Source organism: Salvia hispanica, chromosome 1, assembly GCF_029641045.1.
Source record: "Salvia hispanica isolate PSC_SH4W2 chromosome 1, Shi_PSC_v1, whole genome shotgun sequence".
NCBI classification, from domain to species: Eukaryota; Viridiplantae; Streptophyta; class Magnoliopsida; order Lamiales; family Lamiaceae; genus Salvia; species Salvia hispanica.
The window spans coordinates 49,847,370-49,866,926 of record NC_142692.1 but is presented as its reverse complement, the minus strand read 5'-3'; the positions used below and the strand labels follow the sequence as shown (position 1 = coordinate 49,866,926).

General features: G+C 35.3%; 3 protein-coding genes across 4 annotated transcripts; all 3 read right to left on the bottom strand.

Annotated features, from left to right (window-relative positions):
* Positions 1 to 3,878: 3,878 nt before the first annotated feature.
* LOC125185174 (dirigent protein 1-like) lies at positions 3,879 to 4,579 on the bottom strand. Its single transcript, XM_048081671.2, has one exon. It carries the CDS (start codon positions 4,529 to 4,531, stop codon positions 3,980 to 3,982), a length of 552 nt encoding a protein of 183 aa, XP_047937628.1. The 5' UTR covers positions 4,532 to 4,579; the 3' UTR covers positions 3,879 to 3,979.
* Positions 4,580 to 7,217: 2,638 nt separating this feature from the next.
* On the bottom strand, positions 7,218 to 8,475 carry LOC125220456 (uncharacterized). The gene is made up of 2 exons (XM_089062168.1): positions 7,503 to 8,475; positions 7,218 to 7,252 (listed from the first exon to the last, which is right to left on the bottom strand). The coding sequence occupies exons 1-2, from the start codon at positions 8,473 to 8,475 to the stop codon at positions 7,218 to 7,220; spliced, it is 1,008 nt and encodes a 335-aa protein (XP_088918294.1).
* A 2,290-nt stretch (positions 8,476 to 10,765) lies between these two features.
* LOC125217903 (cycloartenol-C-24-methyltransferase-like) lies at positions 10,766 to 15,799 on the bottom strand. 2 transcript variants are annotated; one of them, XM_048119473.2, is made up of 14 exons: positions 15,649 to 15,799; positions 15,464 to 15,584; positions 14,194 to 14,260; positions 13,629 to 13,702; positions 13,135 to 13,219; positions 12,995 to 13,050; positions 12,545 to 12,599; positions 12,270 to 12,317; positions 12,100 to 12,183; positions 11,868 to 11,984; positions 11,703 to 11,786; positions 11,485 to 11,610; positions 11,270 to 11,367; positions 10,766 to 11,064 (listed from the first exon to the last, which is right to left on the bottom strand). In XM_048119473.2, exons 2-14 carry the CDS (start codon positions 15,544 to 15,546, stop codon positions 11,001 to 11,003), a joined length of 1,041 nt encoding a protein of 346 aa, XP_047975430.2. In that variant the 5' UTR covers positions 15,547 to 15,584; positions 15,649 to 15,799; the 3' UTR covers positions 10,766 to 11,000. The 2 variants fall into 2 exon arrangements, with proteins under 2 accessions (XP_047975430.2, XP_047975431.2); XM_048119474.2 differs by lacking the exon at positions 12,270 to 12,317.
* Between the last annotated feature and the right edge of the window lie 3,758 nt (positions 15,800 to 19,557).

The following is a 19,557-nucleotide window of genomic DNA, read 5'->3' as shown; positions in this document are numbered from 1 at the left end:
ACGAGTGAATTTCCATCATTAAAACTTTACCGACCGTGATATTTGGCAAAGATGTGCTACAAATCTGTAAATTTTTGTTACCAATTAACGGAATCTTTAAAGTTTTATAATGTGTACAATTTTCGGCACATCATTTTGTATAGTGATAACATTAAATAATATGTAGATTAAATGACATACTTAGATTACAATATCCAAAATAATTTATTTTGTGAACATTATACTTCTATTGTTAATGGACAAGCAAAAGTCGACAACTATGGCGGGAACAATTCCAATTTCTTTTGCTACAAAATTAAAAGAAGAGAAAAAGGAAGTCCCAAACATTAATTGTGTCTTACATTAATCATAATTATCATATCAATAAAATATGGAGAATTTTGAGTTTATTACTGATCAGCAAATCACATAAAGATGATTTGGTGGTTGGTTTTGGACAAACTACAATTAGCTCGCATAGATTGTATTTTTCAAAAAAAAAATATATTGGACTATTTTTTTTAAAACTATATTGGCTACATGCTACAGCAGTACAGCAGTCTTATTATATGCATGGAATGTCACTTGTAAATCATTTTGGAATGTTAAAAGTAATGTATAAAATGAGTCATGCGTGAGAATGTCATAAAAATAAACAAAGGAGTATAATTTTATTTATCGTGTCGCATTCAATAACTGGACACTAGTCACCATTAAATTAATAGTACTAAATTTGCGTAAGGGAATTCTATCAAGTTTTGGGCTACCTTCTATTTATATAATCCCTCCGTTTCCAGAAAATTTGTCACATTTTTTCATTTTCGTCCGTCCTACAAAATTTGTCGCATTTCATCTTTTTACCATTTTCGATAGTGAATCTCGTATTCCACTAACTCATTTCCACTCACATCTTATTATAAAACTAATATATAAGAGTAGGACTTACATTCCACTAATTTTTTGAACTCACTTTCCATTATAGTATTTCTTAACACTCATGCCCCGGTCATAAAATTTATGGGGGATGGAGTAATTATATATTATGTACAAATAGTACATACTACGTACTATTAAGATGCCATCTCGATAGTTAGTTTAAGAAATCCATATAGGCAACAAAATGTTGCGATGGATAGCATTGATATCGTATCCTAATTAAATACAAATACATATATAATCAGAGTTTCTTATTTTATCTGACTTAGGAATGTAGACAATAAACACTTAATGCTTTTTTTTTTTAATTTCAGTCCTTATATAACACAGCTAGTCACAAAATAAGACATAAGTGTCTCTTGTATGTTTTTGTAAAAAAAAAAAGTTATATGCCTTTTGGTGGCACATTGTCGTTTTTCCTTAGTTTATTACATTATCTGAAGGAACTAAGCACATTTTGAATTATTCTATATTGAAGTTTAGTGATATAGCATTAAAACTATAGATATAAACGACATATTTAAAATACTATATCTAAATAATGAAATTTGTGAACATTATACTTATTATTAGTGGATAAACAAAAATAGCAATAAAATATGGAGAACTTTTAATTTATTATTGAACGCATATCATATAAAGATGATTCGGTGGTTGATTTTGGCTAAATCTATTTTTAAAAATATTGAATTTTGGGGCTTCTGGCAATTATTTTCAGAAAATGGTTGCTGCAGGCTTCGGCTGTCTTATTAGTTAACGGGTTTGAGATAATAATAATAATAATAATAATAATAATAATAATAATAATAATAATAATAATAATAATAATAATAATAATAATAATAATAATAATAATAATAGTTTTAAATAAGAGCGTAATGGGTGTGGAATTAATATTCACGTGAATTCGTGTTTTGCACACTTTAATAACTTAGAGCATCCCCATCCGTGCTCTTAGCTAAGAGCACGGAAGTGGGCCCGGACCCACTTTTACTCATTGTCCTTAACTAAGAGCACAACACCCACATCCGTGCTCTTAGCTAAGGACAAGCTCAAAGGTCCCACCATTCCATTATTCAATTTAAATACTCCAATTATTAAAAACATTTCTACATTATAAAAATACATTCAAAAATAAAAATTACATAATTAAAATCCTAAAAAATAAAAATTACATAATTAAAATCTTTAAAAGTAAAAATACATAATTAAAATCCTAGAAAATAAAAAAAATACATAATTAAAATCCTACAAAGATGAGAATATGAGAAAAAAGATGAGAGAATGTAGATGATAAAAAAAAAGATGAGAGAATGTGATTTTTTTTGTGTTGAAGTGGAGGTATTTATAGATGAAAATGTGAATTTTGGTGAAAAAAAATTGAAAAATAAATTAAAAGTGGGTAGAAAACGAATATAATTTTTTGGAAAGTGGAAAAATATTTTTTTTTATTTAAAAACATTTTTTTAAATAAATTTCGAATTTTAAAAAAATAAAAATAAAAAATCGAATTAGCCGTTGGCCAATCAGACGTTGCCACGTATGGGTGCTCAGCGGCACGGACGGACGAGCTGCAGCGGCGGACGGACAACGGGTGCTCAGCGGCACGAACGGACGGACGGTGCTAAGAGCACCGCTGCGGATGCTCTTAATTTACGGATTTTCAATCAAAAATTTGTTTTGGTACACCAAAAGTGAACCATGATAGATTGAAATTGAATGTGTTGAGCCTCTTTTTTAACTTAATGGGTAAGAAGTTGTCTTAAAATTCTGTCTCACCATCTGAAGTGCTTACAAAATTAGCACGGAGAACCATGGTAGATTGAAATTGAATGTGTTGAGCCTCTTTTTTAACTTATTGGTACGAAGCCGTCTTAAAATCATGTCTCACCATCTGAAGTGCCTTAAAGTAAATCGTACTACTTCCGTCCTTTGTAAATAGAAATTATTTTTATTTTGATTCATCCCTTAAAATTAGAAACTTTCGATTTTAGGAAAAATATCTCTAATGAGGTAGGACTCATTCTCTAGTATATAGTATATACTCCCTCCAATCCATAATAGTAGAGCCATTTTTTTTCATTTTGGTATATTCTATAATAGTAGTCATTTCCCTTTTTATTAAAAGTCAATATTTTTCTTCTCACTTACTTTTTCATCTCTCTTACTTTATTCTCTTTACTTTTTCCTTTCTTCTACTTTATTAGTGGAGTATCTTTTATTTATGCATACATCCAATATTATGGAACAGTGAGAGTGTAATATATACTTCAATCATTTTTTTTTATCTTTCTCTTAATTACTTTACTAATTGTACATTAACTATACTGTTTCAGAATTTTCTATTTTTAAAAGACGAAGATAGTATCGTAGGATTCTTACTAGAAGATAGGCTCCGTGGTTTAAAGTTTAAAACGCAGTACAATAGACCGAGAGCCTTGTCCATTTCAAGTTGGAAAAGGAGTTGTTTTTCTTATTGGTCTGATTATGTAAAACTGTCATAAAAAATTATAATTTTCTTTGAAGTACTCTATTAGGTTACTAAAAATCCTCACTCGTTAACGAGTTAAAGTACAACGTAACTAATATATGCTTAGTGTTATTTTATATCATTGTCATTGAGACATCACAACTATATTTTTGATATATGCTTCGTTCTAGGTTGTGAATATTTATTTACTTCTAAAAAAATTGACTAAAGGTTGTTTGGTAACTTAGCCACCATTAGTCAACAAAGTAGAAACATTGGGATCACTTGTTCATTATAACTCCAAAGTAAAGAAGAAATACTACGTGACCATGACCAATGACCAGTTTAACTATTGTTCATGATCAAATTAAGTTGTTAGCTTATTAATTAGCTGCGTATAATTGATTCCTTTTTTGCTTACAATTTACCATCATAATGTTTGTCACACATGAGATATACTATATATCAAGAAATTAAACGTTGCAAGTGAAGATTTGACAAACACGAACACACGATGGCATTAATCAAGAAAGAGAATCACACAAATTTTACTCACAAACACAATCAAGGAAGAAAATTAAAGCAAAGAAATAATCAATAATGGAAAACGACGGCGTCTGCCTGGATGGAAGCTTCCCTAGTGGCAGGGTTGAAGAAGTAAGTCTGGAATGTGATAACCCCACGCGCCAACCGGTAAGCCCCCGTGCCGCCGACGATGGGCAGCTCGCGGTACTGGTGGAATATGGCGTTGCTGCCGAGGACGGCGAGGGTGCTTCCGTCGGTGAAGGAGAGGGTGAAGTAGTCGACGAGGATCACTTCTTCCAACGACACGGTGGACGACATTCCCTGCGCGTAGCCCATGTGCGCGGACGAGATGTCCGGCCCCACCGTGAGAGGATCGTCCCTCATCACGGTCAGCCCGAACGAGTTAGGCGTGGTCGTGTTCGCCCTTGCGATTGTGGCAGCGGAGGGGGCGGAGCCGCCTAACCGGTGGAAGTAGAAGTGGAGTTCGGTTACCTTTTCATGCCTTTGTGGTAGGGTTTTAAACCACTTCTCCACTGCCTTGGGGCTTTGGTCAATTGCCATGCTTGAAATGGCAGTGGCCAACCAAAGTATACCTGTGAATATGATCACTGATTTCTTCATAGTTTTAGGAGATTGATTATTTTGTATGTCACCTTCTTTGATTCGTGTAGTGTTTGCAATCCATGTATGCCTTTATAGTGTACAGGGATGGAATAAGATAAAAGCTCATTTGTATATGCTAGATGCTAACGCGTCAAAAATGGGCATACTTGAAATTCGCACGGGACTTTTGTTTAAGGGGTAAAAAGGACAATTTACCATTTATGCAAAACTATGTCATTTTACCCTCCTACCTATACATTTGCATTGTGGCCACGCTATCAACTATAGTAATTACTCCCTCCGTCCGCGAATATTAGTCTCGTTTTTTTCATTTTAGTCCGTCCACAAAAATAGGAGTCCTAGTTCATTTTTACCATAAATGGTAATAGGGTCTCACCTTCCACTAACTCATTCCACTCACATTTCATTTAAAATTAATATACACAAGTGGGACCTCTATTCTACTAACTTTTTTTTCACCTACTTTTCTTAACATTTCTTAAAACCCGTGCCGCTTAAGAATGAGACTCCTAATGGCGGACGGAGGGAGTAGTTAATACTCCACTCTACACTGTACACAAGTAGGGAACATTCGTCGATCTTGGTCGGATTTGAGGCCCAATCAGTTCACCATCGTATTTCTAGTGTGCAGTTTAGCAAGCATGCATGTGCTAAAATGAAATATTTGTTCAAAGAAAACTCATGGTTTTTTCTTTGCATGAAAAAATTAAATAAAACTCGTTCAATTTATGGTTTAGGACACCAAATATGATTTATGGCTTTGCTTTTTAACTGATTGAGTCTTAATTAAATGTCACTCAATCATTCATATCATCAAATGAATGTCACTCAATAATCCTCAATCCTTTAGTTTAAACCGGAATATGTCATCGGTGTAATTAATAACTCGATATATGCAAGTTCATCACATTATATGGAGTATTAACTTTAAAGTTTAAAAAATTATGTGATATTAGTAGCTAATAACACTTATTTTAATACATCCTCCATTTTCTAAAATAAAAACTCTTTACTTTTTAATCTGTTTCCTAAAAATAAAAACTTCCCATTTTATGAAACCTCGTTAATGAGGTGAACTCATTTTCTGCTAACACGCATTTTATTTTTATCTCTACTTTACTAATCTTGCATTAAAATTTATGTCGTTTAAAAAGTTCCTAATTTTGGAAACGGAGGGGGTATGTGACTGATTGTATGGTATGCTTTGTGACGTCTATCTGAAATTTGTTATTATCCTCGTGTAAAACGAATTTGGTGAACCTTTTTTTAGTTAGTGTGGGAAGGTTTAGTTATTTGGCAAGCTGGTCGTCAGGTCGGGATACAGGTTTGTATTTGCATGATGAGCCATCAATTGGGGTACGAAACTTGTTAGAGCGTCCACAGTAGGGGCGCCGCGGCGGGCGCCCCGATCGCGGCTAAGCCGCGGCTGTGTATTGTGGTGGAAGAGGCCGCCCCGGAGGCGGACAGCTTTTGTGGGGCGGAAGGGCTTTCGCCCCGAATGCGCCGAGGACGAGCCGGAGGAGAGAGAAACGCGGCGACTGCCGCGGCTATCTATTGCACGACGAAACCGCCGTGGCGGTCGCTGATTTCCAAAAAAAATTTCGAATTTTTCGAATTTTTAATTGTTTTTTTTGCTTATTTTTATAAGGGAAATTGGTCTCTAAAACCATGAACTTTGCTTAAAATTTGGTATTTCCCATGAACTTTGAAATTGGTATATAATATCACGAACTTTGAAATTGGTATATAATATCACGAACTTTGCATTTTGTTTGGTATTTCCCACGGCATGTTTATTGCTATATTTGACTAACTTACGAGGCTTTTTTATTATACTTGGCACAATTAAATCAACGTAGTTTTCAACGTGACTTTTTATGCTACATGTTATGAACTTAAAAGGTGGTTTCAAATATTATAAAACATATCAAGGTTGCCTATATTAAATAAGATTTTGATGAAAATATCTTATTTGAGTGAGTTTGGGAAATACCAAACAAAATGCAAAGTTCGTGATATTATATACCAATTTCAAAGTTCATGGGAAATACCAAATTTTAAGCAAAGTTCATGGTTTTAGAGACCAATTTCCCTTTTTATAAATATCCCACCAATTTGTTTTTATTGCACGGTGTTTTTATTTGTTTTTATATGTTTTTTTATATAAAATGTTCGTTGTACAATTTTCCGGTATCCATTAATACAACGAATATTTGGTCTCATTGCTTTTTTTAATTTTATTATTATCTCGTTTTCTAATTATTTTTAGTCCGATAATTTTAATTCTAATTAAAATATACAAAGAATAAAAATAAAGTGAAATGTGGCTAACAAAAGTGTCCATTATTGCTGCGGAAACTTTTTTTTGTGGCCGTGGACAAATCAGAAGTGGCTATGGACAAAAAAAGAGAAGTGTCCAGGAGAAAGTGTCCACCCTATTGTGGATGCTCTAGTAGCCACATTTCACTTTATTTTATTTGTTGTATATTTTAATTCAATTACAATTAAAATTATCGGACTAAAAATAATTAGATAAAAACGGCTAATAAAACAAATTAAAATTGAAAACTAAATTTTCGTCGGATTAAAGTAAGGGAAAAATTACAACGAAAATTTGATCTACGAAAAACCACACATGTTCTTCACGCTACGCCGCCTCCCCTACGTGCCCAGACCTCTTCAATCAAATCGACCTGGAGTTGGTCATGTGCTGTGCTCCTGCGTATATCAGCGAAACGTTGGATCAGATATTCATTACTACGTGGTACACCCATCTGTATCGGCGCGGAGGCAACGCCGTGACTTGTACTTGCACCATCTTCCGGTGCCCAACGTTCTGCAGCAAATCCTTCATCTTCTATTATCATATTGTGCAATATGATACATGCTAGCATAATATTCACGACATCATCTTCGTGCCAAACTCGTGCCGGGCAGCGTATCATGGCCCATCGCGCTTGGAGCACACCAAAAGCTCGCTCAACATCTTTCCTAGCGGCCTCTTGTTTTCGCGCAAAATATTGTCTCCTCGCTCCAGCCGGTTGGCGAAGTGTCTTGACAAATACGGGCCAACGAGGGTATATTCCATCTGCCAAAGAGTATCCCCTGCGATACTGCGTGCCGTTTGCTACGAAACTGATCTCTGGACCCTCTCTCCGGCACTCATCATTGAAGAGAGGCGACGACTGCAGAATGTTGATGTCGTTGTTCAAACCTGCAACACCGAAACACGCATGCCAGATCCGCAAACGGTAGTCAGCAACGGCTTCCAGTATCATCGAAGGATGTTTGCTTTTGAAACCAGTAGTGAACTGGCCTTTCCATGCCACCGGGCAGTTTTTCCACTCCCGATGCATGCAATCAATGCTGCCCAACATCCTTGGGAAACTGTGCACCGCACCGTGCATATCTAGCAGTCTCTGGCACTCATCAGGGGTTGGCTTTGGTAGGAACTCCGGACCAAAGACTTCCCGCATGCCCTTACAAAACTGTCGGAGCACCTCTAGACTAGTCGTCTCACCCATCTGTAGGTATTCGTCGAACATATCAGCCGGTCCGGCATAGGCAAGTTGCCTTATTGCATAGGCAAGCTGCCTTATTGCAGAGGTGCATTTCTGAAAAGTAGATAGTCTGATCCGGCCAGTGCAATCACTCCGGAGGTTGAAGCAATCGTACCGGTCCGCCAATGTCGTCGCTATATGGGTGAAGAGCGGTCGCGACATTCTGAAACGCCGACGGAAAATCTCAGCTGGGTAACGGGGGTTAGCGCTAAAGTAGTCTGCCATAAGCCGCTCAGCCGCTCCGACATGGTCTCGTGGGATTGTCCGACGATGACGAATCTCACGAGGGATCGTCGCCGCCGCCGCCTCATCCTCCTCGCTGGCTTCCCTCTGCACCTCTTGAATCAAAGAATCCCATGCTTCATTCCACAAATCATCCATAGCAATGGAAATTCACAAATTTTTAGAGATAGAAAAATTGGATAGAAAGTGAAATGGGTGTGAAGATGTGTGTGGAGAGAAGATGAAAATGGGAGGAATATTTATAATAAAAACAATTAAAAATCCGAAATTAAAAAAATAAAATAAAATAAATCGGCGACCGCCGCGGCGGCCGCCGCGATTCTCTCTCCTCCGGCTCGTCCTCGGCGAAATCGGGGCGAAAGCCCTTCCGCCCCCAAAAATCGTCCGCCTCCGGGGCGGCCTCTTCCGCCACAGTAGACAGGCGCCGCGATTGGGGCGCCCGCCGCGGCGCCCCTACTGTGGATGCTCTTATTGAGCGATCGTTTGAGAATTGCATATGTTCGAGCTAGATAGGTTGTAATATTTTCTAAAAGGACCTGCCATCTCTTGTAAAAAAAAAAAAAAAAAAAAAGTACGTTGTACTTAATCATCTCTCAATTCAAGTTTATTCTCTTCTGAATAAATTTAACTGCATGTGTGCCAATGTACAACTTGGAGCAATTAATATATTTTTCTTGAGTGCGCGCCCTCCAATTTTGATTTCATTTATGTATAATGAATGATTAGAGAATCAACAAAAATTAATTAAAAGTGCCAATCTTCAATTTGATTTCGGTCTTGTCCTCAATTAACCAATCGGTTGGGACACAAGGCAGATCCATAGGTAAGATAACTGCAACAATATTTATGAAACTGGAGTACTATATTTCAAGAGAAAAAAACAATGAAAATGACAAATGTATGCAAATATTTTGTTTATATATAGTCACTTATAAATTAGGGTGGTGTGTAACTGTTACATGCATGTATGAAAAATGATGTTTCTTTTGTGAATTGCATGTTTCTACACAATTCCTTCGATATTATGGCCGTACGTTAGCTAAAATTATTAATTTTATCACACGCATGTAAACTCCTTGTGGAATATTGAAGGAATACATATAAGAAGAAAGCTAGTTGATATAACCTTAAAGTAAGATACGAAGAAAAAGGAATAAAATCCGGTAGTTGGTGTTTGTGATTTTCCTTGATGTTCAATTTGCATTGCCACTAAATACAAATTATTAATTTTTGATATATTCTTGAAGTATATAGAATGAGCTAGTTAGATTTATAGATTATTTGTTGTATTGATTACGTAGATAAAATATATGTATTCATTCATTGTGCAATATATACGATTTCATAATACAATATATACAACTTCATTTTACAATATAGTATAAAACTTCATAATTCTATTTGTGCGATATATACTGTATGTCTGTATTATTTTGAGCAATATACTAATCCATTTAAAATCAAATGCGTATTCGTTTTACAATTTTTAAAACTTCATTTTGAACAAAAATACCGACTCATTTTACAATATGTATAGTTTCATCTTGAATAAAATACATATTCATGTTGTAATATATTGATTCCTTCATTCCTTGTAAACAATATACAAATTCATTTGATAAGTAAAATACAGATAAAGAATTAACCAATTTACGGGACTACTATATTTTGTATTTTATAAATTAGCACATAGGCTCTTACCGAAATATTAAAATAACGAAAGCTACGTATAAAATTTTTAGGCAAGCATAGGCATAGCTTAATTATTTTTGCATGAAAAGGTAAATGAGAATGGTGGGAAAAACCTTTGTATCTTGTGATTTTACTTTTTCTTATTCCAAATTTGATTAATGAACATTTAGAAACTTTAATACAAATAAGTGTTACAGAAGAAAACAGAACAGAGGGAGGAGCAACAGAAACCGCAATTCCAGCCGTGTATTTCTCTTCTCTACTTTCCAATATTAATATATGCAATGCAATGCATAACCAAAAACTTGTGTGAAGAATTTGTTGCTCCATTTCCCTTATTCCATTTGCCAAGAAAGAAGAGAGGGCAAAAGGAATGGGGAAACGTTTGGAGCTTCTGGATCTGGGCTTCAGGATTGTTTCCAGATTTCAATCTCACTGCCCCCAGACTGCCCGGATGTACTACCACCCTCCCTCCGAACACAACCGCAACGACACTGATGCCGCCACCAACGGCAACGGTCAGGATGTCATGCCTCTCGCTGATACTATAAACTTCATTATTTATACCGTTGTGTCCTAGTCTCTCAATCATATTATTACATCTTAGGCACCATTCATTAGTATTCAACACCACCACTCTTCAAATCTTTATTTTTGCTTTACTTTTGTTCTGTGCTGATTGTGATGGAAATGAGAAACTAGGAGTACTATATGTACGTACACCCCTTCCCGAATATAATAAATGCAGTTTTGAAGCCCTTATATTACTAAATCAGAACCATGACAAGTAATATACTACTACAATAAAGCAAGTAGTTTGTCAAAGCCTAACTAGTATTGTAGCTAACACTACAATAAAACAAAGCCCACATAACATCATAGCTTGTAAAGCACACACCATTTAACAAAATATCGAATTCACCAAACTTAACTGAGAGGCAAACTGCACATACCTACCATCACTAGCGCATTTACTCAGCCTCTGTCAGGGGCTTGCGAGCCAAGAAGAAGTACATAGATGTGAAAATTTCTTTCCTGAAGATTAACGCATGTTTGTGTCAGCCACTAAAGGATGAAATATGATAGCAGAGAAAGCAAATTATGACAATCAAGCCTCCAAAAGTAATCCGTGTTTGAGATCTTGAGGTGCCGATCAACATACTATCATTTACACTGACAGATGTTTTGAATTTATTTGATCATCTATCCTTATTTACTTAGTTAAGGATGGTAATCTTACCTTCCCCCATCAACAAGTCCTTCTGCAGCTTTCTCTAAGAAAGCTTGAACCCGTTGGCTTCCCTTAGGAGCAATCCAAACTTTTTCCAGAGCAGCCACCTGAATAGACAAATATCAAAGTGGAACTTTCTTCAACATTACAGAATCTATCAGATGAGACAGCAAATACTGAGCACAAGCTATTAATCCTTTAACATGGAGTAACGAAAATATTACCAGATTTCTTGTACAGAAACGTCCAAGTGCTGTTAGGCGAAAACTGCTGAGAGAGAAGTAGCTTGCATCTATGGGCAAGTACCATGGAACAGGTGAGTTCACTGCAAGATCTTTCTCCCACACAACCTTTTGAACAAAAAGATTTATTCAATTATAATATTTTAATTTCTGGGATATACCAGTAGACTCAAGTGGTGTGTCAAAATTTTGCTATTTACCTCAAAACCTGCTTTCTTTACAGCTTCAAGGCACTGGCTTGTTAGCCTTATGTCAGGGAGGCCGTTGCCTAGTTCGATTTCAGCCTGTACAAAGAGAATATTAGATGGACCAAGATAATTGTGATGGAGCGTACTTTAAGAAGCATTTCTACAAATACTAATCACCTTAATCTTCTGGTGTTCTTTATTTTTAGGATCATAAGCATCAGTCATGCACCACTCGTATGCAGCAAAACACTGACCAGGTTTGAGTACCCTGTATATCTCCTTATAGCAGCCAACCTGGATGAAGGTAGCAAGTCAAGGAGCTTCCTAGTATTTAGTCGGAATAGTGGGGCATTCATATCCAAACATTTGCATATCAAGCTCAAAATAAAGAGAAAGTCCATTAACATACTGCATCAGGGGCATGGCATGTTGCTTCAATTGCATACACTGCATCATAGCTGTTGTCAGGGATTGGCATCTTCATGAAATCTGCCTGTATTTTTAACATAAAAATTCTTAGACAAGTAAAAAAATTCAAGATAAGTATTCCATAGAGACTTCAAGTTAAACATAACTGACTTTAACAAAGTCACAAGTCTTGTCCAGTCCAGCAATCCGGTTTAGCACCTATACCATCCAGAGAAATGCAAAAGGCGATCCCAGGAAGGAGAAGGGGAAAAAGGCAGTTCTAGTTTAGAGATGCCCATAGGAGATAATGATGATGATAATACGATATCATATTCTATGTATGACTGTAAAGTTTTAACTTAGCAGAAAGATGTGCTTCAACACAGGTACAAGTAATGCAAATGCAGTTATCCAATTAAATAATCAACATAGAATTAGACACATACCTTTCCCCTAGATATCTGGTATTCATTGTTATTGAGACCTGTGATTGATGTCATGCTGCAAGATGTAAATGCAAAGCAAGAGGTTGAGCAGAGCAATGACAGAATAAGTACGGTTCAAGTGTGCAAAATCTAACTGAAGTGCAAATAAATCTTGATAGTAACAAGCTAACAAGATCTCACACTTCATAATGATCATAGAGCAAAACAGAATCAACATGCTTATTATATATACATGATAATGAAAGCCGTTAAGCCACTTCTGCCACCACCAAATGGATGGAAAACGAAGCACCATGGCTGCATAACCGTCCATCAGGAGAAAATGAATATTTTGGATTAAAAATCTGAAACTGTTTGTATCGTCTTAATTGCTTGATCTAAACTAAAAGATGTAGGGAGAAAAATGGCTTGTCAAAACGAAAGCAGAATGAATTGATTTCTTTAAATCACCTAAATCGAGCAATTTCTCTTAATGGTCCACCAATTCCACACCCGACGTCCAAGACCTACAGACATGGACAAGACTTCACAATTATTTAAATCAGAAGAAATGTGAGTCCATGGTAGCTCAGAAAAGAAGCCTAACACACCTTCTGTCCCAGTTTCAGGCCAAGTTGTAAAGCAAGGAAGTGCTCATGCCGCTTGATGCTCTCTTGAAGAGACTCACCTTTCCATCTGTCGGATATTACATTAATCAGATTTAGTCATTGTTACAAGCTGCGATTTAAAGAATCTAAAACTTGCTTGGCCTAAGGCCTGAACATATTATAGTGTAACATAGCACTTTCGGCAGCTTAAAATGACATGATTTATTGCTGATGGGTCAAGAAATGATCACATTAACAGGGTTAAAGTCATATTTGACTGCATCCTCTACCAGCAAGTCAGCAATGGGTCCAGATATTGAGACTTTTACGTCAACTGCATACTTGTTACTTAGGACTCACAGGATGTATGGAGTTAGAGAATTCAGTAGTTTCTTTTATGGTACTACTTCAAAGTGTTAAGATAAGGTTGCTATTTTGAGAAAAATATGGTGAATTCACGATCAAGGAAAGTGATTATCATGCAGAAAATCATTTACCTGGGTGCAAAATGGAACGATTCTCCCCATCCATACTCATAGAAACTTGTGACGAGATCATAGTATTTATTGACCTGAGAAACAAATGGCCAAGTCATTTTTCAAGCAATGTTTTTATCTAAAACAAAGTAATGTACACTTTAATCTTAACACCATTAATCAACCTCATAACTACAAGGGGACTAAATTTGTTTTTGTAAAGGAGGCCTATGTACACCCTCGTCAACAAGAGGAATACATAGAAACTCTTGTCTACAATATAATTAGTTTCTGAGGCTCTCAGTTAACACAGGAGGTGAAAACTTTTATACTGTATATCAAATATCAAAAGGAGAACTAGTGAAATAGAGTGAACACAGATGCAACAGCTTGTGGTCTTGTTACTTCTATATCCATCAATATCACTTTCTAAAAGCCAGTGATGCTTTAAGTCATCAAAACAACCAAAACGCTCTAGTATTAAGCTTTTTAGATCATGGATCAATATAAAATTATTAAAAGCATTAAAAAAAGTAGTAAAGTACTGTAACATTGAAACCAAGAGTGACAAAATAAGAAATCTCACCATGTCTGTGTAGTTAGCTTTTCTGTCTTCCTGATCACCTCCGTAGCAAACATGATACTTTTCGTACCTGATTTGCAAAGAAATGAGTAACATTAAAACCTTTGGTCTACAAATAAAAGAATATTCAATGGAGCAGAAATGCAATAACAGAACAGAAGATTCTGAAAGAGCAAGTTCATTAGTAACTCTTTCTAAAATAACAACTATGCAATGTGCATACTATTTGAAGTATGTGAAACAATTCATAACTTTACTATTTTTCATTGAAAAAACAGAATTTTTATCCCTCTGGCCTAGAAGCATTTTAATAAATTTAGCTCAAAGTGATGCTGAACACTTCCTAAGAATCGAAAGAAAAGGTTCGGGATAGCATGCATCACATCCATATCATACAGGTTAAATACAACATTCTCTCCTTGAACACGAAGATTAGGCATGTTATTCATTGATAGTTCGGTATTAAATCAAGGGAGGCATCCTTAACTCAAGGGCATCTGCAGTGCCAAAAGAAGAAAAGGCAAAAATGAAGTACTCGGGTTAATTAGCATCTTTGTGTAAATTTGACTCCTCTCCAGTTAAACACACATGTGCACACACGCAAAGAAGCAATCTCTGGTTCGTGAAAACATCTAATACAGGTTGAACATAAGCAAAGGGCCTAAAGTTTCCAATCTCCATTAGCTTCCTCTACAGTTTACTCAAGTCATATAAATTTAAAATAATGGTTCACAGAAACAGTTTTTGCAAATAGAACAGTTCTCCATCACTCTCACTATTCCATATACAACAAGAAGACTAGAAAATTCAAAGTAAGTTGGCAAGGAAAATTCCTGGCAAATGGAACCACTTTACCATCTGTCAACGTGATGTTTCACTCAATATCAGACCAACCACACATTCAAATTCATTTTGCTATATGTCCATTACTTGCTACCATGTATGTCACTAGGAGACAAAGAAAAACGAAGAAAAAAACAAGAGGCTGCCCGTTTTTTCAACAATGCCAACAATGAGAGGTGCTGCTTTATTGGTCCTAGTGAATGTTAGAAAATTGAGGCATCATAATTGCCTTGAAATTAGACTACAAAATTAATTATGAGAAGCCATTGGAAGTAATTAACAGAGGAAGGAATGTTGTGATGCTTTGTAACTTGTAAGTAATTAACAAATGAAATCATGTGATTGTGAGTATTCAAGTTCATGAATCAGCGCATCTCACACACACACACACAAATCTTCAGATACAACATTAGAGAAATGAGGGTTATACTTGTCAACGGCGGAGAGAACATCATCTTTCTGAATCTTTCCGCCGACGCCAGATGCCAGATCCAATGTTCCCGCCTTGGACATGGTGGTTAATCACGAATCCGCAGCGGAATGTGGAAGATCTGAGACGAAAATCGAGTGAGTGTGACGAACATTAAAGAAAAATCATACTGCAGGAGAGCTCACCTCACGCCCACCAAAGCTGCTGGAAAGAGTCCAAAGCGTTGAGAACTCTACAACACTGATCACAAAAGGAAACAAATACTAAAAAGGTGGGAATTATAAAAGGTGACACCAAAAAAGGCAATTGGAGCATCAGATACAGTGCGCTTGCCACGTCAAACCATCACGACCGTCTACATGATTTCGATCTGCCGGCTACATCTTCAAACACTTTATATTAATTTCAATATTTACTATAATTAAGGAATATCTACAAAATAATGTTGATATGGACTCATTTTTCATTAATTTACATAAGGCCAATTATAAACTATTCAATAATTTGTTCCTAATAATTAGTTGTATTTATCTTTGTTTTTTATATTTTGGTGTAGGATCTTCTTCAATGAATGGTTGTGCTCTAATAAGCACTCTTTTAAAATTCTTAATAACCCTTTTTCTGTAATAAATACTCCCTCCGTGCCGCTTTAGCAGTTTCATTGATTTTTCTGCACTCATTTTGTAAAAATGATAATAAATAGTTAAAGTGGAAAAATAATAAAGTAAAAAAGAGAATAATATAGATAAGACTCTTCTCTATATTATTCTCTTTTTTACTTTATTATTTCTCCACTTTAACTATTTATTATCATTTTTACAAAACGAGTGCAGAAAAGTCAATGGGACTGCTAAAGCGGAACAGAGGGAGTAACAGATAGTACTATTAGTTATGATTAGGTTAGAACCAGCATTTAATTTCCAAATTAATTTCTTGGACTCCACCGATATAAAAAGGAAAAAATATATTTTCTCTCTTATTTATTTACTTTTAAATAATAATATTTCAAATCTCATTTTTTTTGTTTTACTCTTTTACTTTAACATTAAAATTATATGTTAGCTACTGAAATTGTTGATAATGGACAGAAGGATGAGAACGAAGGAGAAAAATGACAAAAGTCCTAACTTTACTAATCTCCGTAGAAAAGTTAGATATACAATAACGTAGAAAAGTTAGATATACAGTAACGTAGGATATCCTTGGGTGAAAACCTTTTACAACTAATTTCTACAAGTAAAAAGAAAAAGGTAGGAATTTTCAAAATCCATAATGACAGTATCTTCAAAAAACTTTTCACTTTCACTTTTCCTAATTATTACAGAAATAAATAAAATCTTTTTATTTTCTCAATTTTATTAAAAAAATCATAATAGCAATCTATTTATTTCTTCCAAAATTCTTTTTTATATATGTATAGATATTGATTTAAATCTTAATCAATCTAGACATTGTATAAATATTATTAGCATGAGTTCATTTTTTATTTCTAAAATCTTGATGTGGCTCGACTAATGGTGTAAGTTTTACTATTTTTTTCAGTGATATGAATGTTGTTGTTTTGAGTCCTTAGAATTCATGGCTACAATGCAACAGAATATCCTTTTTTTAAAAATAAATTTTATTACTCTGAAGTTGTTTTGCCTATGCATATTCACTAAGTTTGTGTTCAGAGAGCACGCATTTGTTGCGGAAAGGCTCGTTGGGAATTATTTTTTCCACCACCCATGCAGGTACAAAACAACTTTTTGACATACAATTCGTTTGCGTAGATCTCTATTCGTTAGCATAGCAAATATATTGATGGGATGTGAAGAATATTTTCAACAATGCTTTGATACCACTGGGCGGGACGGGCCCTCGATATTGCAAAAGTGCAATTGGGACATTGGGTGACGAGCATGGGCGGATCCAGCTTGCAAGGAGATGGGGCAATTGCCCCTCCTCACCCCCTACCTCACTCTTATACATGTACATATAAATTTTCAATTATATACTCCAACTATAATAATTGCTCCTTTTCAAATACATAAATTTTTCCTATATATAAATTTTTGTCCCTTCTCAGATGAAATTCTAGCTACGCTCCTGGTGGCGAGTGTGTAAAGTTTTATCGCAGGATTGTGGAGACTTATTTCATGACACGTGTCTGGAAAGACCCCCCACTGTTGATACCAGTTGCTGATGAATTTACATGAAAGAGTTCACAGCTTTCCCGACATGCTACGAAGTGTTTACTGCATGCATTTAGAATGGAATAATTGTCCGAGTCACGGAGAGGTGCTTACAACAACAAATTCATGGACAACATTTGACCATCATTATTGAAGTTGTTGTTGACTAATGGCTCTAGATCTAACATGTATTCTTTGGTATGGTCGGAGGAATAGTGATAAATCAATATGCTCAATTGGTCACTGATCTTTGATGAAAATTTTGTTGTTCGGGACCCAATAATCAAAATCACTACCAATCGCCGACAAAATTGAATGTGCTACTATTTGGCAAATGAGATTTATCCAAAATGGCTAGTGCTGATAGAGTCAATTACACATCCAACTGATTCAACAAGAATATTATTTGCTCAAAGATTAGAGGCGGAACGAAAGGACGTTAAGAGGACATTCAGTGTCTTGCAAATAGATTGTAATATTTGAATATGTTATTCTTTTTGGATGATAAAAAATAAGTATCCAAGTAAGTCAAAAAATATAAGTCAAAGACAAACTTAGTTTTCTAAAGTTATAGAATAATACTATTATGTTTAAAAATATAAGTCAAAGACAAACTTAGTTTTCTAAAGTTATAGAATAATACTATTATGTTTCTAGATTGTTGATAAGAATGTTTAAGGTAATTATTTGAAAAAATATGAAGTATATAATAAGTTCCCTCTTTAGCATTAGAATTTAAAATGACAAACATTCTTATTGCGATCTAAATAGAGTGAAACTAATAAATTAAAATACTTGCACTTTAAAAGAGATTGTAATGAAAATTATGTTTGATGAAACAATAATCTTCTACTCATGAAATTTAATGTTACTACTGAAGAAGGTTAATGTGAGTAGAATTTAATATTACTACCGAAGAAGGTTAATTGAAAGGACATAAGTAAAACAATGTATTAGTATGAATAAGTTAAAAAAAAACACTAATTAATTGATAGTTTAAAATCCATGACTAATTATTGGCTACAGATTCATTTTTTCGACCTATAATTTAATTGTCTCTATTCTAGCATTCAACACGAAAATGTGGTCAACGGTTTCCACTGTTGAAAACTGATCGGCGTCTGATTACAAACTATAAAATATAATGTCATTCAAAACTCTATCTCTTATTCATCCCTTAGTCATCTCATCCCTTAACTATTCATGGTCTCATTGTACTTTTCAGCCTATCTCTTGACTAAGAGACAGCATCTGCATCCCTCCATCTTTTAACCATCTCATCCATCAACTATTCATTCAATTTCATTTTTTATTTTTATTTCCAACAAATTCAATTAATAAAAACACATTTCATTAAATAAAATAAAATTACAAATTAAAAACCTAAAAAAATAAAAAAGACATAATTTGAAAACCTAGAAATAACAAATTGCACACTTAAATTCAAATATAAAAAAATGGAGGCAAAGAAGCAGAAGAAGAAGTTATCTAATGACGATCATCTAACAGAGAATGAAAGAAGAATGGATGTGTGTTTGGGCGTAAAATGGAGAATGAAGAGTATTTATAGAATAAAAAAATTTAAAAATTCGACCGTTGAACGGTCATATTACCGTTTTTATTTTTATTTTTTTCAAAAAATCGATTTTTTTTTTAAAAAAAAATTCAAATTATGACGTCATAATTACGATGCCCACTTGCGGGCCGGCGAGTGGGCGTCACGCCTAGCGCCAGCGCGCGCCATGTGGCGCTGGCGCGTGGCGAGCTGTCTCGTCGCGATGCCCTTCCGCGCGAGACACGAGACGGGTTGGCTCGTCCCTTCGGGACGAGATGGAGGTTGCAACGCCATCTCGTCGCCGTCTCGTCTCTGCGGGACGAGATAGGGATGGCAACGAGACGGGTTGCTGATGCTCTAAATGA

What these genes read in the sequence shown, in the direction of transcription:
- LOC125220456 (XM_089062168.1), bottom strand. Translation starts at nt 8,475, where the DNA reads ATGGATGATTTGTGGAATGAAGCATGGGATTCTTTGATTCAAGAGGTG. An exon ending in AGATGTTGAGCGAGCTTTTG is followed by an intron (nt 7,253 to 7,502) that starts GTGTGCTCCAAG and finishes TGATATACGCAG; the next exon opens with GAGCACAGCACATGACCAAC.
- LOC125217903 (XM_048119473.2), bottom strand. Translation starts at nt 15,546, where the DNA reads ATGTCCAAGGCGGGAACATTGGATCTGGCATCTGGCGTCGGCGGAAAG. An exon ending in GTTCTCTCCGCCGTTGACAA is followed by an intron (nt 14,261 to 15,463) that starts GTATAACCCTCA and finishes TTTGCAAATCAG; the next exon opens with GTACGAAAAGTATCATGTTT. An exon ending in AAGAACACCAGAAGATTAAG is followed by an intron (nt 11,787 to 11,867) that starts GTGATTAGTATT and finishes CTCTTTGTACAG; the next exon opens with GCTGAAATCGAACTAGGCAA.
- LOC125185174 (XM_048081671.2), bottom strand. Translation starts at nt 4,531, where the DNA reads ATGAAGAAATCAGTGATCATATTCACAGGTATACTTTGGTTGGCCACT.